Below are 27203 nucleotides of genomic sequence, written 5' to 3' on the forward strand. Positions count from 1 at the left end.
GGTTATTTTCCTCTGACCTCTGACGTAAACATCCACAGAACTCTTTTTTGGGTCATTCTCTGAAAATCCTCGAGATAGTTGTTTGAAAATCAGGAGCTTTTGAAATACTCAAACGAGCCCATCTGCCACCAATTACCACACTGTGTTCAAAGTCACTCAAATCACCTTTCGTCCCTATTCTGAAGCTCAGTTTGAACTTCAGCAGGTCCTCTCAGCCATGTCTACATGCATAAATGCACTGAGTTGCTACCACGTAGTTGGCTGATTAGATATTAGTGTTAATGAGCAGCTGAACACCTAATGAACTGTTCCTAATGAAGTGGCTGTCATCAGGGGGACAGACTGATTTTTGTCCCACTTTCAGTGAGAAAGTGAAGATGCTTTGACATCCAGCTTGTGAACTATCAGTGTGATCATTGTTTTAACATACACTGTTATTCACATAACATCGCTCACCACAATTTAAAAAATGCTCTCAACACGTTTTTATTGTTATAGGTCAGCCAACTTACTTAAAGCTAGTCTACACACATATAGATATAGATCTATATAGATAGATCTGAATGTTTCAAATCAGATCACACTCCCTGCTACGGATTTTATTTTTTCCTGTCGTGACTACTGCGCTGTGTGTTGGCACGAGTCAGAGCTGACTTCACCGCATCCTGTTGGTGCAGAACACCGCAGCCCAGATCTTAGCTGGCACACAGATATGATTTGAACATGTTACGCTGGTGCTTGCCAAATTACAGTGGCTGCCCATTATCTCCTGCATTCATTTTAAAGACGCATCTGTCACTTTTAAATAGCTTTGCCCTAATTATTCCTCAACTACTGACTAAAGGCGATTTGCCTTTTTGTTTCTTTTTACACTCTTTTATTTTAGACAATAGCTTTTTCTTTCCTTTTGTATTTAATTTGAGCAATGAAGCACAATTCTAAAAACATCATGGGTCTCACACTTTTACACATTTTATTCAACATTTAATTCCCATTAAATGAATATCAGTTCCTTACATGCTCTGGGTTTTCAAAAGTCCATCCAACATGATATAGTATATCTGTTATATCAGTGACAACTTAAAAAATATGAAAAGCACAAATAGCTCAGCACTTTATAGTCCACCGCAAAAAACAGTGACAGTATACAGACAAAAATAGAGAATATTATTCTGCTCCCATCTCAAACAGATCACTGTAAAGTGTTCATTTATATAGAGACACTTAGGTGTTTGTAGACTGCAGTATATTTCCATGTTTGAGTTACTGACATAGCCACACAGTTGACAAATATATAGACACACGCACACGCATAGACACGCAGTGATCAGCTGGCTTTCTCAGTGGGAGGGAGTCACTGTAAATGACAGCTGGTCACAGAGGACACACACCTGAGGTCTCCTTCGAGACTGATGTTTAAAAGGCACACACCGACGCACACCAACACGTTCACGCGACATCTTTCGATCTTCACAACATTTACACGGATATTGTACAGACGTACGGGGCGGCACGGACGGAAACACGCACACACGCACGCACACCGACGCTGAGCACAGACTCCATAAAGGACCAAAACGAGGCACGACGGGACTTGGCAGAGCAACATGGAATGTTTCGATCATTTATCCTCGACAGCGACGCTCCCCAGCAGGTTATTCGTCAGAGTCCTCCTGAAACAGGCCAAAAACAATAGAGGTCTGGATTTATCATCTGGGATGCAGATGACCTCCTGCGGCGCGATTGTTGTCACCTTGAAAGATGCATGTCTGTGCAGCTTAATGACATTACATCACAGAAACTGTGCAAAGTAACGGAGATAATGTTACACCACCCATTAAATGGTTTATTTATGAACTCTGGTGGCTGTCTGGAGCTGCTCACAGTCTGTCTTTGCCTTAAGCAGGATGTAACCTTTAAGCAAGTTGCCAGCAAATGCCAAATAATATATGAACCTTTCATTTGTTTAACAGAAATGTTGATGTAATTTAAAGATTATTGTCTTGGGTATGCCAAAGACACAGCGAGTTATCGTGTCCCTGAGCTAACTATCCATTTGCTAAATATGTGTTAAAATGAATGAATAGTTTTATACCGTAATACCTCTAATAAAACTTAGGTGAGGTTACACCTGCAAGACTTTATCCAGTCAAGTGTGATTTGCAGCTAACACGGTCGGTGGGGGCAGGTGGGCCTTACCTCTGTGACATCAGCAGGGTCGGTATCAACTGGTGACTCTGCCACATCCTGTACCGCTGAGGCATCGTCACTCTGGAGAAAGACCAAAGAGAAACATTGTATTTTTATTTGTGCTCGATCTTTAAAATGCGACTGTATTTTAAACTAGAAAACAGCAAGAAAAGTGAAAGAATAAAAAACATGGTTACGCAGGTGAAATATCCTGAGCTGTAGATGTGCTACTAACTGCATCCAACTGTCATTTCAAAGAAATGAAATTTCTTCCCTGGTTTTAGAGACCGGCACTCAGAACGGTGGTCACTTTGAGCAAACATGCACAGCATGGGATTATTGCTGGGGAAAAGAAAAGCTCTTTGTGTAGACTCAGACTACACTACACATCCATAACCACTGCATGACGTCATGGGGTTACTTTTGTCCCGTGTGTGGTTCAGAATAAGTCTACAGGTGAGAAGCCAAAGGTGAGTCCTGCTCAATGGAAGCTCCAAACTGACACCTGATGCTTGTGTGACGCACAACAAAGCCAAGGTTTTTTCAGCCCTGCCCGATCACAATGTTCACATATACACACAGGCCCCAGGATGACATGTGACATAGAAAAGGTGTAGCTACTGAGGTTGTCCATTTTTTTTAACTCTGTTGCTTGTAGTGTGAACAAGCAACAGAGTTAACAAGCCAAACCGAAGCCTAAAGACCCGACCTTCACTTTTAAATGTACTGATATTCCCATTTCCAGTTATTCAAATTGTTAGACACAGGAAAACCTTGGAATAAGGATATGATAATGGGCGCGATTGCACTATTTTTGCTTGGAGCCATTTTTAAGATCTGACACAATTTAATTACATCAAATTATATTTCTTTGACACCTTTGTCCAAAACAAATTACAGTCATTACGTTCATTGTAACTACACCGGCTGCATCCTCCGCATTTGTCACCCACATATGCTGTGGGACTACAGTACCTCTGAGTGATCCCTTGAGCCTGCTTTTGTGTCTGCAGAAGGAATATTACATGACTGAAAGTTTGGCAAAAGTAATTTAAAAGGACGTGTGAGGACATTTCTGTACAGTTTTCTACAGTCATCTATCTGAATATTTCAAATAAAAAAAATATTTGGGGTGGACTGGCAGCATCAGCCCCTACGTGTTCTGCGTCTCACAAAATCAACAGGTTCCTGTTGATTTTGTTAATGAGTCACAAAATCCACTATGGAGGAGGTCAGGATGAAGTGGTGGGTCAGCAAAACATTTATCTTCTTCCAGCAATTAACATTGAGTTTTTAAAGCTGCTGTGCCTGTGACACAGACTCAATTTAACCATGAAAACGAAGCTTCTGTAATTGTGGTTATTCTCATTTAAAATCTTCAGACGACCAATGAGTTGATCTGAAGTGGCGGCCTTCTAATTCATCTGTGTGTGACTGAGCTAAAAACTTTGAAAAGTATAAAACAAAAAGACTGAACGTAAACAGCGTGCACAGTTCACTGTGCTGCAGCTTTGTTCGCGGATGCATTCATTCATGCTCATTTCACAACTTTCATTACGAGCGGCGGTCACTGTGATTGCTAAAAGCGGGACAAGGACGAGGCGTGAAACGCTAATGAAGACTGGGCGAGGGGTGGGTGATGCCTCCTATTTTTCCTTGATTGCGCTGTGCCATTGAACTGACCTTCCTTAATGGGGAGTGGTCACAGTGCACTGAGATGAAAGGCTGATGTGAGGTGCTCCAGTTACTGCACCCTGTCCTCCTGCTGTTGCATTTAACACCACCCATCAAGCCTCCATCTGTTCCCCTTATGGAGCCGGAGACATTCACTGTAACAGTGAATTCTACCTTGTGTGTTTGCTGCGATCAGACTCAACTTTGGGCAAAAGTTTTACACAGAAATTTGCTTCATATATCTCAGTGAAGCAATATTGTGCGAATCTACTAAAGTGATAGCTCTCTAGGGACCACGTTGTGTTGTTTCAGAGCCATTTTCAAGCAAAAACTGCTTTACGTGAAACGGCAGCTTTTATCACACGCGGCTGAAAAGATTTCATCAATAAGATGTGTTTATTGAGACCATTTTCCCCTCTGCCCTACGCCACGTTTTCTACTACGCTGCCCACCCTCGCCTCATTTTCTTCTCCCACTATCCTCATCACTTTTCTCTTGTCATGATATGACTCACCAGCAGATGATGAATTGGCGGAACAACCAGATGAGGAGATTAATCAAAACTCAGCATCCCACCATCCTCTGTTTGTGGATCTGTGTGTGTCTGTGTGTATGTATCAGCTAAAGGAGGGAATCGCTCAACCTGGCATCAATTTTTAAATAAAATCAATATTAATGAAGTTTAATGGCTGAGCCGGCTGGAAATGACGCTTAAATGAGGACAATCTGATGCTCTCTTCTTTCTAGTTTCTCACTGGGAAAAGTGTGTGTGTGTGTGTGTGTGTGTGTGTGTGTGTGTGTGTGTGTGTGTGTGTGTGTGTGTGTGTGTAGGTAGGTAGGTAGATAGATAGATAGATAGATAGATAGATAGATAGATAGATAGATAGATAGATAGATAGATACTTTATTAATCTCACAATAAAGTAAAAATAAGGGTGGCAAAAATGTACATGTGCACTATAAATCTAAAGTCAATTTCAAGAAGGTATAACAGAAGTACAGAAGTCTACATGTGGAATGTTATGCCTGACAGGTGAGTTCACCTGACACTGAAAAAGAAAAGTTATTGTACAGACACATTGGAAGCATGGTTGGTTGAATGTGTGTGTGTGTGTGTAGTTACAGTGTGCAGAAATGTATATGTACGATTCTTCCTTTAGACTGAATATTTATCTCGCTGCTTCAATAAACAACTTCTGTGAAAGATGAAAGGTGTTGCCGGCCAATTCTGTCTTTTCATAAAAAAAATCAGATGCTCTAGGTTTTTTTTTTTTTTTTGCCAGCAACAAAAGATGAAAGCATTAAAAAAAAGCTGCAGAAAAACCCTTTCTACCCTTTTAGTTGTCGCCACCGGCAGGAGAAATCGCTCAATGATTTCTTTGGTATCTTATCTTTCCACTGGGTACTTATTTGCTAATCACGGCCAATTAAGGCTGATTTAAAGAAATGTGTGCATGTGTGTGCATGCTGTTGTTAAATTGCTGTTATGGATTCTCCCGTGTTTCATAACTAATTAAGGGAAGAGAGAGCATCACAACAAACGTTCGACAAAGTCTCTGCGTTGCCCTGGGAAATATTTGGCCGGCTTGTTATTTCCTGCTGCTCGCAGCAGCGTTATGAGAGAGGAGGATAATTATTGCAGGCAAATTTAACGCTGCCGTCAGAAAAGCACAATTTAACACCTTATTAATCCAGATATATAACAGTGTAAGTTCAGGAGAGTGTAACTGCTGTGTGTTGACAACAAAAGTGGTGACAGCTTTTTTTCTTTCCTTTTCTGCTGCTTATGCTGAAGTTTGTCTTTTCGAGTGCTAAAGAGTTGCAACGTTAATGTGAGCTGATGTGAAGCAGAAGTGCAAAAGTGAAGATCTAAAGTTGCAATTAAAGGTGACTGACACGTTTAATTTTGCTGTTTCTGTTCAGGGATTCTCGCAAAAACACATTAAGATCTAACAGCGTTGACAAATGTTAAGTATTTACTTTTTTTTTTAGGAATAACTTGTGAAAGTAATTAAAAAGAGCCATTAGCTTCACTTTTCTGACCATGTTTACTTTATTTTCGGTGTGCTGCTGTATTATCTTTGTCCCATCAATGTATATGAAGAACCTAGACACACTAATGCTGACGCTTAAAAGTGAAATCAATTCGGAAGTGACTTAAACCTTTTTCACGGCCAGCAGGGGGCGACTTGTCTGGTTGCATAAAGAAGTCTGACTGTCTAGAAGCCTATGGGAAAATGCATTGACCTCAGCTAACACTATCCTAATCAGATAATTGTCTCAAACCTTATTTTCAAGTCATTTTTAATTTGCCATGGTGTTTATTTTCAAAGTATGGGTCAATTTAAAGTAAAATATGAAGTAAAATAAGGGCATGATTTATGTTCTCAGTCAAGCCTTCCTCTTTCCTGTGACATCAGATAAAAAAATACAACAAACTACATGCTACAGTAATGTATCATGGGTTAATAGTTAACTTTTTCTATGCAGGTGTAAGATTGCGACATTAACACAACCATAAGATTTTGTTCCAAAGCGCTTTTAGTGAAATCAAAAGGCTACTTGTAATTTCAGAAAAAATTTGTCTTAACTGGTGGTTTAGGCACTACCCATACAAAAGTTGCTCTCAAAATCTCAGTCTTAAGGCAAAGAGAGAGATGTATAAAAAGACGGTGGCAAAATACACAATCACAGAACCCACTGAAAGGGCAGAAGAAGAGTCATACTTTATATTTGACTTGTGTCTCAGCAGTAAATGGTTTGCTACGGTAAACCGCCTTCGCCTTTTCCTCCTACTGTGACAAACGAAGGCCAGACTGACTGATGAAAAACACAGGAAAACTAACAATATGTAACACCTTCCATTTCAGAGAAGAAATATGAGAATTGATGACAAATGACTCAAGGTCAGGAGGCCATTTGGCACAGTAATGGGTTATGGCTTGCGGCCACAGCATGAAATGGAGGGATGTGCTGGGCTCCAAATGACATTTCCTGCGGTGTGTTTTAACTGCGTGCATATAGGGTATATTGATTTGGCCGTGGGGAAGCGTAAGCATCCATAATGTTCGGTCATGCATGCTAAAATTAAAATTCTAAGACACATGGATGTGTTATGACTGGAAATTGCAAAATTATCAAAAATTTCTTGGTGAGGAAAAGAAAAGTCTGGAAAACTCCAGAGTCCCTTGGAATTTGTCTTATCACTTATCATCTTGTAATTGTAATGTCTAAAACTCAAACCCTGAAGACCTAAAAGTAATAAGTAGTACAACACAAAATTTAATGTCATTCATCCGTCCATCCATTCTCTTCCACTTATTCGATTCAGGGTCGTGGGTGGAGCCTATCCCAGCTTCCATAGGGCGAGGTACATCAATTTATTTAGCCACGCTATCATACATGCTAATGTTTGTGGTCTTCGTCATAGCATGAAACAAGGAGGTTGTATCCTTAATTTGTATAGTTCCATCTGTCAGATGATGGTTTAAAATTGGTGTAACTGTGTAATCACGGTCTGTGTTTGTGCTACCTATTAGCTTTGGGTATTCAATGCTGGAGTTATATATACCGACTGTATTGAGAAGATTGCATCCTCTTCAGAGACTGCAATATCTAAAACTTTGTAAACCACACCGTTTTATATACATATATATACCTGAGCTATGCACCAGATCCAACCCCAAAGATCAAACCAGTGATCTTTAGCTCTTTAGGCAAATTTGTAACCCACACTGCAGACTCTATATACGTGTCTTACATATCGTAATATCAGTTCTTATACTGATATAGAAAAACACAGTCTTCTTTCTTACCTGTTTGGCTGGGTCCTTCTTGACCAGTCCGGTGGCAGCGGCGATGGTGCCCGCGCCCTCCACGGTTTTCTGGGCCACGGCAGTAACTCCAGTAACCACTGCTCCACCCACTTGAGAAACTCCAGACACTGTTTTACCTGCAACTGTAGGGAAAGGAGGAGAATAGAGGATGTATCTCTATAGAGCCACAACAATATGCACGCACACACACACACATATGTGTGTGTGTGTGCGTGTGTGTGTATATATGAACAAGATCCAGAAAGGCCACTGCCTTCTCCGGGTGTGACCTTGTTTGATAGCACATCTAACTTGCACATCTGGACGATATCTTTTTTGAAATAGTCTTGCTTATTTCTGCAAGATAATCCCAGAACACACTGTCACACTAGTAAAAAAAAACAAAACAAACAAAAACAAATTCTTGATGGAAAGAATGGGAACACTTTTTACTTCCAAAACTACAGCAATTACATTTGTTTAGTGGCAACAGTATGTCCCAGTCAACTGTTGCTAATGATAATTTTCTTTGGTGTAAATAAACGTACTTGCTTTGCCTGCGGTGTTATTTAAAACAGGATCATCACCTGACATATCATTTGGTTGACAGGCCAACTTTGGGAGCTGGCTGCAGGCTTTCTCATTCAAAAGCTTTCTCTGTGACATATCCAGTCTTCAACAGCGTTCCTGTATGCATCTTGCAGAGTGTTTTTAGTGAGATCTCTTTGTGAAATTAAGATTGAAAATGTCATTAACAATTGACATGTGGGCCGCCAAGCACCAAACCTTCTGCTGTCTGTTTGATGTCTTGCTTAAGTATTCCCTACAGCAACACTGGAAAAACCCAATGTTGGCCCACAATTTAAACATGAGGAATTTGTAATGCTAATTTGTGACTTTGCAAAACAGTTAAGAACTGTTCAGATTGCCGTGTAGTCAACTCTGAGGTGATGTTTGCTTTGTCTTGATTGGCAGTGAGCCAAAATGTGGCTTACAGGGATGCAGCAGTGCTACATGGGATAATTAGTCAAGTCGTGGGTACTCATAGGACATTAGATTGGTCTGTGCGGACCACCTGAAAGCAGATTATCAGATCATCTAATGTGCATCGCTTAGTCCCACTGGAAGCAAAGATGCCTTGTCCACCTTCACAATAAATGAGACATCACGCTGTTGTGTTTTCCTCTCATAATCCCACCTGCCTACAAAAGCACAGCCATTTCCCTGAATGCCTACAGCAGACGGCCTCCTTCTGCTTCTCTGTATTTCATGTATGAGAAATGGCAAGGCATAGCCTGTGGGGGATTAGGCGGTTTGTGTTGAGTTAAACAGTGAAATATAACCCCAACCTACAGAGTTACAGTACAGCTCTCTTACTGACCACCTGTGGATTTGGATAGATTACATTTTCTAACAGCTTGAGCCAAACCAAAAGTCAGACTGAATTCAGAAAACGGGTAAAGTCATGCAGAGAGGCAGTGAAATAATGTATGCTGTTACCTGTTGTGACTCCGTCCTTTGTTTTAGTACCTGTAACAACATACAGGTGGAGGTCAATTAGAAATATAACCCACAAGTCCCCTGTTGAATTCAGTAATCAGCCTATAATAGAAGTAATTATACTAATATTAGTGAATTAGTAGCATTGGAAAGGTCCCGTCGATTTTTTTCTGGCAACACTGTCACCAATGAAATTAAAATCCAGAACTCACCGACATACATAACCCCGTCTTTCGTCATCTCAGCCGCTCCGGTCACTCCCTGCTTGGTTTTCTCGGCCGCTGCCACGACCCCGTCCTTGGCTTTAGAGAAACCCTTCATTAACGCGTCCATGGCTGCTCGATTGGCTCCCGATGTATTTATTTATTTATTTTACGCACACACAGCTGTGAGGGTGCTGAAAACAGGAACAGTGAGAAAGCACACTGGGATGAAATGAAACGCCCGATATTAAAAAGAAAGAAACACACACACGATGCCACCGCCCTTCTTCTTTTCCCTCCGACAGGTTTGCCAAGCCAATATCGCCGGCTGAAATATTTGTGCAAATGTGGGGTTCAGCCCATACAGGCAGCTGTGCTCTGAGGCTGCTGGAAATCCCACCTGTAGGAACTGCTGGTCACAGCCTTTGTTAAGCATCCATGAATGGATGAATGGATTTTACTATAAATTGAAATAACCGGAATAGAGAACGGATCTATTGTGTTGGAGTGTGTGATAAAAATGCATAAATAACTAAATAACTGTGTAGATGTTAGCAGTATCAAACGGACGATTTTAACACATTTTAAGATAAGGGCGATGGATACACGAGCTGTGGGTTCACGCACCTGTTTGCTTCAACTTCCTCTGAGGAGAGAGAGAAGGTGCTGAATCTTCCGGGATGACAGTGAAGCTTCACCCAAAGAGCAGGAGAAGAGGGGTGTAAAATAAAAGGACGGGTTATTGTCTCCAAACTTCAACTTGTCTAAAGACAACGGCTAAAACAGACCGACGAAGGGACGACGACAGACAGACAGACGGGTTCGACGGGCGCCTCCTGCAGACGAAGGAGAAGGAGCGATTAAACCCCGCGATGCTTACGAGAGACCAGAGACGCTCCACTGCCTGTCTGTAACACGCTCACTCACTCACTCACTCACACACACACACACACACACACACACACAAAGATTACGTAGCGCTTTCTGCACGTAGGTTGCCCACAGCGTGTAGGTGCAGCAGGCTCTTTAAAAATCTCCAGTCGGCTCAATACATCTGTGGCCAAACTACCAATTAGTGGCAGTGCAATTATGCAAGAGAACACTGGTGGGCTTTTCACTGTGAGCACCATGTTAACTGCAGCTGCACAGCTGGTCCGTCATCAACTGTTTGCATTGGAGGCCTAAATCGCCCCCCCCCCCTCCCCAATTTTTACTTTATTTTAAAAAATGTTTTTCGCTTTTGTTTAAGTAAAAATTATAGAATCAAATAGCCTATGATTTGTAAATAATAGGTGTGGGTATTTGCAGGAAGTTAGGGTTGGCCCACTTTGTGAATGCTGCTGTAAGTGCCTTTAAAATCCATTATCCGTTTAAAAACTCACACTTCTAACTTATGACGCGATTATTTGATCCTTTGTGAGGAGACATTAATATTTACTTGGTGCCTCATTGGAAAGAGAGTTCGGTTTAATGGATGAAAAACGTGTAACATATAACTTCATAATTACCATAAAATAAATGAAAAGGAAAAGAAGGTCTGCACATCAGCAGTAATTGTCCTTTGTTCTAACTGATTATAACTGATCTAGAAAGCACTGCTAAGATTTGAAACCTTTAGTCCTCAACAAAAGGTGCATTATTATTATTTTGTAAGTGCTACCATTAGGGTTTCCATGTCTGCCATTAACAAAAACACAACAAAAAAACCTCCAAAACCAAGCAGTAACACTTCAAATGTGACTTCGTGAGAACTTCATGTTTTTTTGTTATACAAGTACTCTTTATGTTCCTCTTTAAAAATAAAGCTCCAATGAATCAAAAGTTAATAGGTTAATTGTAAGATGTTGATGAATGGATATGCCGCTTGGATTGTTAACAATCACACGACATGACTGTGCTGTTAGAATTAGACCTGGAAGTCTTTGTTTTCATTATATCATGTATAGCAAAAGTGCAGACGAGCTACAACTTCCAGCACAAGAAAAACAAACATTCAGTCATTTACACAGCAAATACATGTACATACATATATACATATATCTAAATAGTCTATTCTTTATTCTTCTCATTAAACCCTTCCTGAGGTGAAATAGAAGGTATGGACAAATAAGGCAGGAGTTCATTCACACTCCAGAAGGGAAACAAATACAAGAAATAAATGGATGTATCAGCAAATGAGCCGTGCTGAAATGCAGATGCACAGTTGCACAATTGTGATTCACAGTGAAATCTTCAGAATTATACAACGTGAGTTGGATGTTCGTCTTGTAACCGGAAGGTTGTCGGTTCGAGCCCCGGCTCGGACAGTCTCGGTTGTTGTGTCCTTGGGCAAGACACTTCGCCTACCGCCTACTGGTGTTGGCCAGAGGGGCCGATGGTGCGATATGGCAGCCTCGCCTCTGTCAGTCTGCCCCAGGGCAGCTGTGGCTACAACTGTAGCTTGCCTCCACCAGTGTATGAATGTGAGAGTGAATGAATAGTGGAATTGTAAAGCACTTTGAGGGCCCCGAAAAGCGCTATATAAATGCAATCCATTATTATTATTATTATTAACTTCTCCATCTAATGCACACGTGGTCTCAATCTAATATAAACAGGGAGATATTTCTGACGTCGCAGAAAAAGCTTAAAATAACTACATTCAAACAAATAATTATCACTTATCCCCAGGTTTTCCTAAGCTACAGTGTGCACAATCGTCTGGCATATTCAGCACCATTAAATCTTCCAATAATTACAGGAACTCCATGTGAACCTCACAAAATAACTCACCAGCTATGATTATCTGTAAAAATGCCAGATTTCCAGTTTTTCTTCAGGATCTCGCATGTCCTTATCTCATCTGCTGCTTTTACACACCTTTCATTCACCACAAGAATAACAAGTACCAATATGTTGTTTTCATGGCTGTAAAACATAAGTGATTATTCATTTACCAATAACAAAGAGCCTGTAAAGACTCTATGCTAGAATACTATATTAACATATATAAATAGTTCTCATTAGATTGTTTAAAAGGATGCATTAGTGCTTTCCATTTCCTTTTAATCTATGACCTTAGCATTATGCTATCTCTGTGTTTACTTTTCATGATGTGTCTTCCTGTCTGTGTCAGCAGTTCTGCTCTGTTTGGCTAAATTTGGTTTTTTCAATACATCGATCACGAATGAGACCTCCAGAAGTGACATTAAACATAAACAATATGCACTTTTTTGCTGAAATATTAGTCAAAGCAAGTATTTGTACAGCAAATTTCACATACAAAGTGCTTCGCTCAAGCCATTAAGATCATGCAGGGAGATATGAAGACAGTGGTTTGCAGTTTATGTTCAGGTCTCAGAGGCATGTTTATCATTTGTTTAGTATGAGCACAAAGAAATGGCACGAAATGTCTCAGTGAAGCCATAAACAGCCACACCCATAAACTACAGTCACATGTATCGCCAGCTTATTCTTTACAAAAACATTATATATATATATATATATGTATATATATATATATATATATATATATATATATATATATATATATATATATATATATATATATATATATATATATATATATATATATATATATAGACATGAGCGAGACAGATAAATATGAAGGCATGCCGGCTCGGACGTCGCCCGGATCAACAAGGTCCGCCTCAGGTGTTGAGGAACCAGGGCACCCTGACGAAAAGTGGGCTACTGGAACAAGAAGGCATCGGTGGGCAAGGGACGAAAACAGGGCGTTGTTGGAATGCTACTACGCAAGTAACCCCGGCGGAAGGGGCTACATGAATAGGCTCGGAGCACTAGGTGCGGTGACTCCCAAGCTAGGCGAGTGGCTCCAGCAGATCCCGGGAATAACATCGGAGATCTCTGTCCAGAAGAGCGCAGTCCTGGGAACAGCTAAGATACTGCGCAGGACCCTCAAGCTCCCAGGCCTCTGGTAGAGGACCCGAGCTTGAAGGATAAACCGCCCGCAGGGGCGTGCTGGGTGTTTTTTTTTTTTTTATATATATATATATATATATATATATATAAAATATATAAAACATAAGAAAAAAGTAAAGCGAGACTTATGCCCACTCACACTACTATATAACAAAGAAAAGAACTTGGTGCAAGTATTTTTGATGCTGTGAAAAGTTCTTCTCAATCTTATGATAAAATGTACTCTGATATTCATAAAAATAAGCACGCAGTGCAAACATGAACATAGCGCAATGAAACAAAGTAAAGGAAAAAAAACAGGAAATCAAACAGTACAATTTCTATTCTGAGTGACAAATAACTCCTTTGAGTTTCAACAGTGATGGCGAAATGTGTCAGAACATGTCAGGAAAGCTTGGGTACTTTCTCAACTTGAAGAAAATAATTTACATAAACCTGTTCTTACCTCTCTGATCACTGACACACTAGTCTGTAATCTAGTGCTATTATTAGCAATGCAGCTTCAAACGATCCAGTAGGACCCTCAGAGGTGATGTATATAAACTCCATTGCAGAGCAATGAGAGAAATTCTTTTTACAACTTTCAATATTATAAGGGTGTAACAACAAACACTGTCATGGTTATGGAAATATGATCAGGGTAAGGAAGTTCTCACTGGATACAGAGGACACGGTCTCCTGCATTAACAGCTGACCTTAAGTATGAGGAGCTACTGTGGAAAATCAGTCTGGGTAGATGGACTTTTCAAGTCTGATCGTCTCCTTTATTTACGAAATAAATGAAGGAGCTGGGGTGCATCATAGGAACATGACTACGTGTACAAAGACACAAAACAGCTTCATATTTTCTATTAAACTTACTTCTAACCTCTCTAATGTCTCCTCAGCAGAAGTATCGCTGTCCTCAGAACATCACAGATGATTGCGCATGAAACGTACTGAATTAAATCAAACCCAATAAGTAAATAAATGGTAAATGGCCTGTATTTATATAGCGCTTTTCTAGTCCCTAAGGACCCCAAAGCGCTTTACATATCCAGTCATCCACCCATTCACACACATTCACACACTGGTGATGGTAAGCTACATTGTAGCCACAGCCACCCTGGGGCGCACTGACAGAGGCGAGGCTGCCGGACACTGGCGCCACCAGGCCCTCTGACCACCACCAGTAGGCAACAGGTGAAGTGTCTTGCCCAAGGACACAACGACCGAGACTGTCCAAGCTGGGGCTCGAACCGGCAACCTTCCGATTACAAGGCGAACTCCCAACTCTTGAGCCACGATCGCCCCTTAAGGTTATACCACTTGTTTATTAAGAAACTTTCTATCGCAGTGCCATCAAATATAAGTGCCGGGACACTGAGAGCTGGTTGGGTAACCTCTTTCAAATTCTGGGTGGTGTCAAATATTCTGAAATGTTCTATTTTAAAGTTTTAAACAGCAAAGTGCTGCATTTGAAGCACCTCCTTTGCACATCTGTCTTTTACAGCAGATATGTGAATAGACATGTACATACTGAAGCCTCTTACTATCTTTCCACATAGATCTGAAATCTGACAACCTGTAGATGGCTGAGAAACTGCAGACATATTTTCCTCTCAAAATAGTATTCCCGAGCACGTCTGTATGACTTACTTGTTAACTTTTAATTATTGAAATGAAGCAAATGATTTTCTGTTTATTTTTTATTCTTTTCAGTCGACCCTTACTGCAAATTGTCTGCAACAATCTTGTGGTTGTTGCTAAGGGTTTAATTAGTGTGGCTTGTTACGGTGCCATTGTGTCCGTGTACTGCACAGTCCTGAGAAACAGTAATAAAGTGAAACTCAAAAGTGAGTGCTGGAATTGAAAGAAATAGTTTATAACAAAGAGTCGTTAATCCAAAGATCTATCGCTTTAGCTAAGAGGACTGCCTACAAAACTCAAAATGTTAAATTATGACAAAGGCATGCCAATTGTCCCCTTGATAACAATTTGTGATAAAGCACAGAGAAATCAGTGTTTTCCTAAACTTGGCATCTCCGCCTTGGGAAACCAGATGGCCTCAGCGCTTTCCCTTCACTACTCTTCTGCAAGTTTTTACTCCTCTCTGCGCTTGGAGGCAGACTCCCTGCCAAAGTCTGTTGCTATGTTTTCTTCCCGTGAATCATCATCCACACAAGGATTTTTCTCCTATTTGTTACTTTTCATTGTATTATCCGTTGGCTGCGATGCTGTTTATCCCCATATTTAAAGGCTCAGACCAAACTTCGGTGCACTCGATGGGCACTTGTTTGACGTCTGTGTGCAGTCCACAAGGCGTCACTAAGTGAACAGGGGTCAGTATGTGAACACGTCACTGTTGAAAGTGTGCAAAGGTACTTCAGCATGTAAAGGGCTGATTCAGAGAAGTGCTGCTAGTCCAGGCAGTCTCTGTTCAATGAGCTCATTAATACAGTGTATTATGTGCAACTAAATCATCACATTGCTTTTTGGGATCTTTTCAGAGCTTTTAAAAAGGGTGTCATGTATTATAAATCACAGCTGAGCTGAACTGCTTCTATGGGCTACTGATTCAGTGAAAATGTAGTCCTGTTAAAGCAAAGCACATTTTGTCATTTAATCCCCAGTTTTCGATTTATTAGTTTGCCGGTGCAATGAAGTTTAATGATATGAACACATACATTATGCATAGGCTGTATAAATTAAATGCTTTTTTAAAAAGTGACAGATTGTTTCACTTGATGAATGATCAGATGTTAAATCCTAAATCGCATTAAATTATAAATATACACCGTTTCTATTGGATAAATGCTTTCTTTCACTTCCGAGTGAATACACCAGACAGCAGCAGGTATTCACTGCTACCCGAGGACATTTCTGTGTCGAATTTTGATTAGATTAGAAAATACCTGTGAAGGATCGTTGACATTAAGTTGCTTTTAAAATTATTCACTCCAATAGAAGATTTCATTTGGGGGTAATTTTTAATGAAATTTCCCACTCACAAATCTTCCTTAGCGATACAGGTAAGTGAATTATTAAAAAGAAAAAAGAAAATAGGACACTTTGGAGAGTTTGCTCTTTAGCTTTCTTATTAGATGAGAAAATTGATTGTTGCCATGGTTACAAAACATTGCTTAGCCTGAGGGACAATTGAGGTCAACCTATTAAAAAAATGTAATGGATAGAAAATGGAAACAATTTGAAACCAGCGGCAGTGCCAAATGGTTAAGCTCGACATTTTACTCACTCGTCCATCCACTCCATTAAACTGCTGTTATTATTATTATTATTAGGGCCCGAGCACTGAGAGTGCGAAGGCCCTATTGTATCTGCTCCGTTTCTTCTTCTTCTTATTATTATTATTCAGGCAAAACAAGGGCCTTTTTGAGGGCCTAAACATGCTCAAAAACTCATGAAATTTTGCACACATGCCAGGTCTGGTGAAAAATTTTGTATTTTAATGGTTTTAAATATGAGCACTGGGAAATGGCTCTAGAGCGCCACCTATGCCTTGTTAAATGCAGCCCTATGACCACATGGTTTGAGCTACATGTATGAAATCTGGCACACATATGTATCATGCCGAGACAAACAAAAAAGTTAGTTGGGCCATTGACGCGAACCCAACAGGAAGTCCGCAATTTAGAAGTGAAGGTGACATCCCCGGTCTGGATGGGCCTGGGCCCCCTTTTCCTGGCGGGTCGCGGAGTATGGGGGTGCCTACTGGGGTCAGCGGGGGAGCTGGCCCCAGGGAGGGGTCACTTGCCCCTCCCTTCCTTCCCTCCCCATCTCCAGCTGCCTCCCCCTTCCCGTACCACCACAACCACCCACACATGCAGGACCTTGGAGTAGGGGTATGTCACCAGGGTGCAGAGGAGGCTACCCCCCCCCCTCCCCGTCCCCTTCTGGCTGCCTCTGCCTCAATTTTATCCCACAACTTAGACATTCACATTACTCACACTCTCATTACACATACATATAGGATCTTGGGGGTGGGCACGATACACGGAATCCAAAGTACCATCAGGGTGTACACCCCACCCCTGGCGTCGTTGCCCACCTCTCAATGTTAAATACACGTAGACATTGAGGGCTAGCAGGAGGGACCATGCACTTACCTGCTGCTCTCTGGCAGGTAGCTCCATGCCCTCCTGGGTTTTAAATGCACCTTAGAACACACATGCATCAACACTACAATGAGCGGGTGGAGGGAGGTTTGGAGTCTTCTCTCACTCCCATTCTCTGCGGCCTGCTGGAGCGGGGGGGCTAGGAGGAGGAGTTGGCCGTCCGACTGCGGTCTGGAGTGTGGGGGCTCCCTGCTGCTGCGGAGTCGGGGCGGTCTGCCTCCCCCCACCGCAGGGAAAAGGGTAACACCACCTGGGTCTGGGTGCAGTTCCCCCCTCCAGGGGCAAGGGTACCTAGACCCGGTTTGTAGAGTACGCTTGGGGAGTGTGATCGTGTGTACAGCGTCTCTTTATGTCTGTCTCCACGTTGGTTGAGTGTGGAGTAAGTGCATATGAGAGCATGAGGGTGGGAATGGATGTTTGTGTCTGTGTGTGCCTGTATGTCTGTGTCTATATGTCAGGTTGGGTGTCAGGCGCCACCTCTCTGGGGACATCTCAGGCCCTCCAAGGTTTGGAGGCCTATCTCCCCCTACCACCACTTCCCCTGCCAGTGGCGGACTCCCTCAGATATCGGTGCGTTGGTGGTTCTTTGTGTCCGGGGATGGGCGTCCGGGTACACACCGGCTCACTCCTTGGCGGCCACTTATCGGGGCCTGGAGCCTGGGGCTCGCTCGGGCCACTTCGGAGGTGGGGTGCCTCGGTCACTCAGGCACGGCTGGCTGCCGGCGGAGCTCACGGGCGCGTCACTGCAACTCCCCCTGGCTTCTGCTCCGTGGCTGCTGAGTGAGCCCTCATCTGGGGCTCTCCTCAGCTCTTTCTGGGACAGTGGCGCGGCTGCCCCTCTGTTGGTCTTCCTTGGTCTCTTGTGTTCTGGGGGCCTCTGGATGTCTGGAGTTTTGATCTCCTCCATACCTGCTTCATGCCCTGGAGGACGGGGCTGTAGCCCCCCCACACCCTCTAGCAGATCATTACATGAAGGAACCTTTTAAAAAAAAACAACAAGTGCGTCCATGCTCACAGGTGTACACACGGGTGATCACACCCACAAACTACACCCTTTTTGGCTCCTACCTCAAAGCACACGGTGTTCTGTTGATCTTATGTGCTGCACAATAATGTTTAATATTTAGTATTTACTGTCATATTCCCATATATCATTGTGATGTTGTTTATTCTATTAATCTTGTTCTCTTCTGCTTGTTTTCTTTTTTCTTTCTCAGCAGGTGATCCAGGTGATTGATATATGCATTTTTTTCTTTTTTTTTTCTTCTGCTCATTCTGTTGGTTTTTGTTTTTTGCCCTTCTCCCCCGTCCCTCTTCTCAGCTGTTTCTCTTTCCCTCTTTCTTTCTCCCCTTCTTTCCCCCAGTCAAGTCTGTCCCGTATTCAGTAAGTGAAAATAAAATAAAGAGTAAAAGGTGAATCAAATGGACCATTACGGCAAGGCTGGGATGGTCAATTTGGTAAAGTAAATCCGTTGGGCATCTTTCTTTGCCTTTAGACAACAATTCTGATGGCAAAAGAGCCAAACGGGACAGGCACAAAAAAAAAAAGAAAAAGAAAAAGAAAAAAAGAATGCATGTATTTGATATTGTATACTGTTCAATAAATCTTAAGTGCAAGCAAAAAAAAAAAAGAAAAGAAAAGAAAGAAGTGAAGGTGACATTTTGGCTCTAATGTTGCCATTTCCATGCCTCGAACTTTTTCGAACTCCTTGGGATTTGGTCATATAAGCTTCATCTTTGGTCAGTGTCAACTACACACCTGGGCCATGTTAAATTGCAGAGCTTTTGAGTTTTCGTGATACGGTGAGGCGGTGGTGCCATGGCGAATTTCGATGACTCGCCATGAAAATCTTATTGCCTCTCATTCTGTCATACATTGTCCGATCTGGACCAAAGAGCACACATATGATAAGGCTCCACCCCTGAACATATTTCAATTGCCATATTTGACATCAGGGACAGCGCCACCTAGTGGGAACAGGAAATGTCATGTTTTACACTTTGGGGTACAGTATTGTCATGGGTGACATCTGCAGCCTCAAATTTCTCCAGGAAAGCCTTAAGAAGTTGGTCTTGGGTTATAGTGAAAACTGTGACTTTTCGCAAAAGGGTGTGACCCCAGTGGCATGGCGAACTTTCATGTCTCACCATGAAGAAACAAATTAGTATAACTCAATGAAATCCAGTCTGATCAGTACCAGACTTTACAGGTGTGATGTCAGACCCGCCCTGAACAGATTGATCTTCCCATTGTCAGGAATACACAGAGCGCCACCTAGTGGCAACAGGAAATGTCATGTCTTTCATTTTGTTGTACTGATTTTCACAGGTTCATTGTGGCCACCTCAAAAGTACGGGGGCCCCTAGAGACAAAGCACGTACAAACTCCAAAGCACGTACAAACTCCAAAACAAATTTCTAGTGTTAACTGAACTTCCAAAACAGAGCTACCTAGATCACTTAAATTACACAATCGAAAGCATATGTGTATTGTTTGTGTATTTATACAAAAGCTGTCAGGGTCCTGGGTCGGAGTGACCCAGGATCCCTGAGCAGTTATGAATTATATTATTATTGTATTTGGTGTTGCTGTCCTTCTCCCTGTTTGCGCGTGTGTGTGTGTGTATATGTGTTTCTGCGGGCGCCTTCAGGCCTGGTGGGTGTGGCCCTGCTGGCGGACTGGCCACACCCGAAGCCACACACCTGCTGCTGATCAGGCCTCGTCGGGGGAGCTACTTAGGAGAGTCTTGGAGCTCCCACCGACGCGGGATCATTGCGTGAGACTCCACGTTAGTCATCCTGTTCAGCTGCAACACCCTGAAAGTAAAATACAGCAAAAAATAAGAAAAATCTAAGATTCAGTGGCACTAAGTCCTGTCATTCTTAAAATTATTTTCACCTGTTTAGCAGGATGGATGTTTGCCCAGTGCTGCAGCGGTCATGTCAATGGGGGATCCGGTGGTTTCTCTGTGAATTTCACATTCCCGTGACGCAAATGTATTTGTCACTTTTTACGGAATCATACTCAAAGTAATGTCAGTAATTCCAAGTTTTAAACGCTGCATGGTCATACTCTGTCCCGCACTCCATATTATCCATTGTTGATCTGCACATGTCTGTTGCTGCCACGGACATTGCAGGCTCATACGTTATTGTCATGAGACACTCTCACAAACAAAATCCCTGTTTAGTAACACAGTAACGCAAGTAACAGTAATCTAATTCCTTTTATTGCAAAAGTAATCCCTTACTTGTTACTTGAAAAATTAATCAGATTACAGTAACGCTTTGCTGTTAACACGATACTGCGAATTTCTAGTTATCACTATATTCACGTCTTTTTTCAGTTTTCATTTTTAGGTTTAAGTTTTTGTTGTGTGCATGTATCCAAGCCTATACAACATTGGTATCACACATGAGGCTGGGGGCCCAGAATCGGTCTGGCAAAGATGCCATTCTGACCCACTGGATGATTTTAGAAAATGGGAAAGGGGGCAAGGCATTCATATTACCCCAAAGTATTGAAGTAATAAATAAATGATTTTTCAATTTTTGGCATTTTACTGGCTTAATTAGTGCAGTGAAGAGAGACAGGAAAGCAGGGGAAGAGAGAGAGAGCCTATGGTTGCCTGTTCATCCCAGCGATCTAAACCGGCACCCATAAATAAACAATTTAATGAGAAAAAAACTTCATGTTCTTTTACCTACTATTTAATCTACTCTAAAAAATGCCATTCCTTTTTGTTTTAGTTTTGTTTTGTTGTTGGTTTTTGGAAATAGGCTGGATAGAAATAGTAACTTCCACATCTACAGCCAGTTTAAGATTTTAAGCAAAATCTGGGACTCTCCACTGAACTGAAGAAGTAAAATGTCTTCAAGGAACTTAAAGAAGTCCAGTTTTCCAAGCTCCTTAGATTGGTTTTGCGGATGATCACAAAATAGCATTTTACAGTGAGGAAATCCCCCAAATCTTAATCCGGTTGAGATAGTCAATCCTTATAATCCAAGTGAACAAACAAAGAGCCACAAACTGTGATCACCTTGGAGCTCTGATAAGGCAGGAATGGATGGCCATCAACCATCATTTGGCCACAGAGAATTTCAGAAGTTATGAAGAAGAATCATCACTGTACACACTGCATAAATTTGATTTCTTTCCCAATTAAACTCTTTAATCTCATGAAATGCTTGTGATTGTTCTTTATTGTGCTGAAGCAGAAATCAAGTGAACATCATGCTGTATAAGAAAAATTCAAAAGGAACAAATTAAATAAGTCAATCATAAAACATCACCAGAATAACAGCAGCAGAAACTGATTTTAATAGTTTTGCTGCCCCCTAGAGGTAAAGTAGGAACCAATTTTCTTTTGTCCACTGTCCACTTTCTGCTGTGACATAACAAATTTCCCACGTGTGGGACTAATAAAGGTTATCTTAAGTTTTGAGGTCTGTAGTGATTGACCAAAATTGGTGTAAATTTCACTAGTCTGTATACCTAGGTGCTTGATGTTATTCACCTGTGGCCATGTAAATGATTGGAACACCTGTATTCAATGATTTTTATGGGTTAATATGTTAAAAGTATTCACTTAATGTGTGACTGAGGATGGACATTAACAAGACGATTTCAAGAAATAAATGACAAACCTTTGTTAAGGTGCAGCAAATGGCAGCACAAACATGAGCACAAAGAAAAGTACTGGAAACACACGGGGAAGATAAGACTGTTTCAGTGAAGGCAAGAAGGCAAGCGCTATTATAATTTGCTGCATATGGAGTGGATGTTAGCGAGGAGGATAGTAGGAAGAGGGAGCCAATGCTGGCCCAGTCTTTTCAGGCTGTGATGATTACTGCCATGACTGCCCTATTTCCATGGCTTGGAATCCTGATTTAGGTGTGATATATGAAAGCACATGAGTTTGTGTTGTGTTTTTTTGTATTGTTTGAGCCAGTGTGCCAATTGAAGGACCCTTTGATGGGTTCTTTAAATAAATAAATAAATAAATAAATAAAGGCAGATGAACAACCATTGATACCAGGCAACTATAAAATGTATATCTTGGCCCCAATGAGACTATTAACTCTTGCAGCACCGGGTGTTCGTAATTTTGGTTCAAGTGAATTGATAAACTTTTTGAAGGCAATTGACTCACACAGTTATGTAGATATCCCCGTCCTGTTGTCTCGGGATGCATCACGCTGCCTTGCCTGGGTTAGCTTCTGTTTTCTGGGGATGAGGGTTGAGTGTGCTCCCTTACCTTCTCAAGGTAAGCTAGGTTAGCCTTCTTGTGTGAGCTTTTCAAGTGCACTTTAAGGTTTGTGGGATTTTTTCCCTTTAGAAATGTCCCTCATAATTTGTCTCTTTCCACTACAAGACACTTGCTTTATCCAAAACACAGTCATATTCAAAGTAATCCCAAATTGGACTCTGGCGCTTTCTCCCGACTTTTCCTGACATGATTCTGCGCATGGACGGAGCAGCAACACAGACGACTCGACTAACGTACTTGCCACCTGCTGGCATAATGAGACAGCAAGAAAAAAATCTGGAAACTAAACTTCATTTTCACCCTTGACATCAATGAAAACTAAACACATTTTTGCTATAAATTCAGTTAATTTTAGTTAGTTTTGTGAACACTCGTTACAGTTTTAGTTAGTTTTCCTTTTTTTGTTTTTATTTTTATTTCCGTTAACGAAAATGTTTTTTCACTTCTAGTTTTCGTTATTTCGTTAGTTTTCGTTACCAATAATAACCTTGGTTATGATTCAGAATTGGTGACTGAAGACTGCCATGACCACCCCGTTTCCCTGAACGTAAAAAGCTTCGCAATTTAACATCACAAAGGTCTTTAGATTCCACACACTGGAGATTGTGTCAATCTGACGAAATTCCTTGGAGGAGTTCGTCAAAGTATACGGTGCCTGAAAAGAGGGGAAAATGTCGCCAAAATTACACATTAATTTTAAAATGGCTGACTTCCTGTTGGATTTGGGATAAAGCTCCAAGAGACTTTTTTGTACATCGTCATGTCTTCTATAAGCTTACCAGGTTTCAGACTCATTGATAAAACACAGAGCAGGGGCTGATGTTTTGAAATTTTGTAGGGGGCGCTGTGGAGCCATTTTGCGCTATTCAAGAAAAATGTTTGCATAACAACAAAGCCTTCATCACATTGGAGGTTTGCGCTAAATTTCAAGACTTTTTAAACTTTCCAAGCCCCTCAAAAGCCACTTCATCTTTCATGGTGAACTGCATTGCCACCAGGGTGCGCCGTTCAGTCTAAAGTCACAATTTTCGCACTGAAGCATCATGAGGGACTGATGGTGATATTCACCGCTTTTGTACGGTGGCCCCTAGAGACAAAGCACGTACAAACTCCAAAACACTTGCAAACTCCAAAACACTTGCAAATTCCAAAACACATGCAAACTCCAAAACACTTGCAAACTAAAAAACACATGCAAACTCCAAAACACGTACAGACTCCAAAACACTTGCAAAATCCAAAACACTTGCAAACTAAAAAACACATGCAAATTCCAAAACACGTACAAATTCCAAAACACTTGCAAAATCCAAAACACTTGCAAACTAAAAAACACATGCAAATTCCAAAACACGTACAAATTCCAAAACACGTACAAATTCCAAAACACGTACAAACTCCAAAACACGTACAAATTCCAAAACACTTGCAAACTAAAAAACACATGCAAATTCCAAAACACGTACAAATTCCAAAACACGTACAAATTCCAAAACACTTGCAAAATCCAAAATACGTACAAATTCCAAAACACTTGCAAAATCCAAAACACGTACAAATTCCAAAACACTTGCAAACTCAAAAACACATGCAAATTCCAAAACACAACGGAAGTGCTCCAGGACGCTAGGGGCAGTGTTGAGCTTTTGTTACCTAGTAACTACACAAGCCAGGAAGTACCAATGACCGGATTTGGGGTTTGCAGCCTTAAAGGCCGCATTTTAAGGCCGATTACGTCACAGCGACAAGAGAAGGCTTTCCCAATTCAAAGGCTGCTCGAAATGCGGCCCTCAAATGCGTCCATAATTTCCCTGAATTTTAAGGATGGGTCGGTGTAGCCTTCATGGCCCAACATATCCCAGACTTCATAGTGCGGTGGTGGTGTGGATAATTTTGCCGAAAAAAAACGGTGGAAGCGGAGCGGAGGAAGTGTAAACTTTCAGAAGTAAGTACTGAATATTATGTCACTTATTTATGCGCAAATATTTTTTTAATGAAGAACATTAAACCATTATTGTTGGCCACATGTCGGGAAAGTTATGTGACATTAGTCATGTCTGTACTTTCAGAATTAACTTGGTTTTAAAGCCTTTACTTTAAAAATATATATATAGTCGACCTTAATCTTACAGAGATTGTGATGATTTTGTGGATAATTAAAGTCAGTCATATATCCACAAACACAACAAGCTGAAAGTCAGTGATGCTGCTCGGTTTGCAGTCCTGAATATCACAGCACAAGCAGGATTCACTGCACTGTTAATGTTAGCTGTGTTATATTGCTGCCTCTGTTCGGTGGTGTCGAGCCAAACGGACTTTAACGTGTGTTTGAACGAGCTGACGGTTCACTCGTTAAGCTGAAAGAAAGATGCTTTAATCACAGGAGTCACACATGTGTGTCCACTGTACCATCTGGGAACTCCTCTTGTTTCGTAATAACACAAACACTAAATCCTCCTTCTTTTGTGCTGTTTTGTAGCAGTGTATACACCTGAGACTGTCACCTGTCTGTCTGTCCTGCACTCTCTCTGTTTCTTTCTCTCTGATTGTGTAATAAAAATATGAACATGTGTTTATAAGTCACACTTGTGTTTGAATCCTGCAGCTTATCACACATTTGATTTCCATGTGTGACGACTGCAAGTGTCCAGAGTGAGGACAGACTGAGGGACCCACTGCTGCACATCATCTGTGAGGCTTTGCACCCCTGATGATCCACCAGGACAAACTCAACAGTGTGTGAGGAAGAGGAGGAGGAAGAGCCAGCAGCAGCTGACAGATGGAGAGAATAGACAGACTGTTCCCTGTTTGTGAAGGACTGCTAGAAAAGTTTAAAATAACTAATTGTCTGTCCTGAATCAGTCTTATTAGGTAATGTTCAAATAATTTTATCATTCCAGTGTTTTCAGTGTGGGAGAAAGTACTCAGGGCCTTCAAGTTACACACTATGAAAGGCAGCAACAAGTGTAATATTCAGAAACCTAAAGTATGTATCAGCAGCAGAATGGAGCTAAAAACAAATGTTTGTTTCAGTTCTATGAAGCTTTGAGTATTTTGGATCAGTAGCACTGCTGTATTTGTTGCATCATATTGCTGTAATTGTTTATATGCTTTATATATTCTGAGCTAAGTTGATCTATAGTGTTACATCATATTCTGTAAGGATGTTATGTGTTTGTTTACTTTCTGCCCAGTTTGACCCATTTAGCAGAAGCCAGCCTGTTTAAGGCTCTGATATCTATTCTGTATGACTTAAAGCAGTTATGACATGGTCTGATTTTCTCACCCAATAAAGGAATATTTCATATATCAGTCTACTCTTCATTTTATCAGAAACAGTTATCACAGCTTGTACATTTTCTTTTTATAAATATATGTAAGCAATGAGCCAAATTTAGTAATGCCAGCATGAAGGAACAACATTTGTCTCTTATATATGATACACCTATATATGCACTGTCAAAGATACTTGTCTTTGAGTGAAGATTTAAGGTGATAAGACATATAAATAACTGCAACTTGAATCTGTACTGAAGCTCAGTATTTGACACAGAGTTCATGTTCACTGCTGTAATAGCTAATAATGATTAATATAATAACTAGAATATTGGCCATATTATATTTACATTACCAAAGTGATATGACTTTAGTCTCATGAACAACATCAGCTAATTCTTATTTACTAATTAATCTTGAAATGACTGTTCAGTACAGAAATGAAGCCCAAAAATCATGTTTTACTGTCCTGTGGTCTCAGCCTCAGATACTTATCAAATCACACAAAGCTCATGTAGAAACAAACAAACAAATGAACAAAATATGTTCTCCCTCATTTCTGTCAAACCAAGTTGTATGACACGTTTCCAGCGGTTAGTATCACGGTTGCTAGGCAACCTGGGAAGCGCGACGGAGACTAGACCGTCCCATACAGACAAACTTGCCGTTTATTTTGCAAATCGAGCTCAACACTGCCCCTAGCGTCCTGGAGCACTTCCGTTGTGTTTTGGAATTTGCATGTGTTTTTGAGTTTGCAAGTGTTTTGGAATTTGTACGTGTTTTGGAATTTGTACGTGTTTTGGAATTTGTACGTGTTTTGGATTTTGCAAGTGTTTTGGAGTTTGTACGTGTTTTGGGTTTTGCAAGTGTTTTGGAGTTTGTACGTGTTTTGGAGTTTGTACGTGTTTTGGAGTTTGTAAGTGTTTTGGAATTTGCATGTGTTTTTTAGTTTGCAAGTGTTTTGGATTTTGTACGTGTTTTGGAATTTGCATGTGTTTTTTAGTTTGCAAGTGTTTTGGAATTTGCATGTGTTTTTTAGTTTGCAAGTGTTTTGGAGTTTGTACGTGTTTTGGAATTTGCATGTGTTTTTTAGTTTGCAAGTGTTTTGGATTTTGCAAGTGTTTTGGAATTTGTACGTGTTTTGGAATTTGCATGTGTTTTTTAGTTTGCAAGTGTTTTGGGTTTTGCAAGTGTTTTGGAGTTTGTACGTGTTTTGGG

The 27203-nt window shown here is 41.0% G+C and overlaps 1 protein-coding gene and 1 long non-coding RNA gene across 2 annotated transcripts; one reads left to right on the top strand and one right to left on the bottom strand.

Moving 5' to 3' along the window:
• Positions 1-950: 950 nt before the first annotated feature.
• On the bottom strand, positions 951-10444 carry LOC113025649 (uncharacterized). The gene is made up of 6 exons (XM_026173633.2): positions 10010-10444; positions 9392-9576; positions 9180-9209; positions 7680-7822; positions 2200-2271; positions 951-1673 (listed from the first exon to the last, which is right to left on the bottom strand). Exons 2-6 carry the CDS (start codon positions 9510-9512, stop codon positions 1656-1658), a joined length of 384 nt encoding a protein of 127 aa, XP_026029418.1. The 5' UTR covers positions 9513-9576; positions 10010-10444; the 3' UTR covers positions 951-1655.
• Positions 10445-24364: 13920 nt separating this feature from the next.
• Positions 24365-26016, top strand: LOC145429856 (uncharacterized). Its single transcript, XR_013910189.1, has 2 exons — positions 24365-24654; positions 25315-26016. It is a non-coding gene; the product is annotated as an uncharacterized LOC145429856 (long non-coding RNA).
• The last annotated feature ends 1187 nt before the right edge of the window (positions 26017-27203 follow it).

This window comes from Astatotilapia calliptera, chromosome 7 (genome assembly GCF_964374335.1).
Source record: "Astatotilapia calliptera chromosome 7, fAstCal68.1, whole genome shotgun sequence".
Taxonomy (NCBI): domain Eukaryota; kingdom Metazoa; phylum Chordata; class Actinopteri; order Cichliformes; family Cichlidae; genus Astatotilapia; species Astatotilapia calliptera.

Bases quoted from the DNA above. Each gene is read 5' to 3' on its own strand.
- LOC113025649 (XM_026173633.2), bottom strand. From the start codon at position 9,512: ATGGACGCGTTAATGAAGGGTTTCTCTAAAGCCAAGGACGGGGTCGTG. The intron at 7,823-9,179 runs GTAACAGCATAC...CTTTCCCTACAG, and splicing joins AAAGGACGGAGTCACAACAG to TTGCAGGTAAAACAGTGTCT. The intron at 2,272-7,679 runs GTAAGAAAGAAG...GTCTTTCTCCAG, and splicing joins AGAAGGACCCAGCCAAACAG to AGTGACGATGCCTCAGCGGT.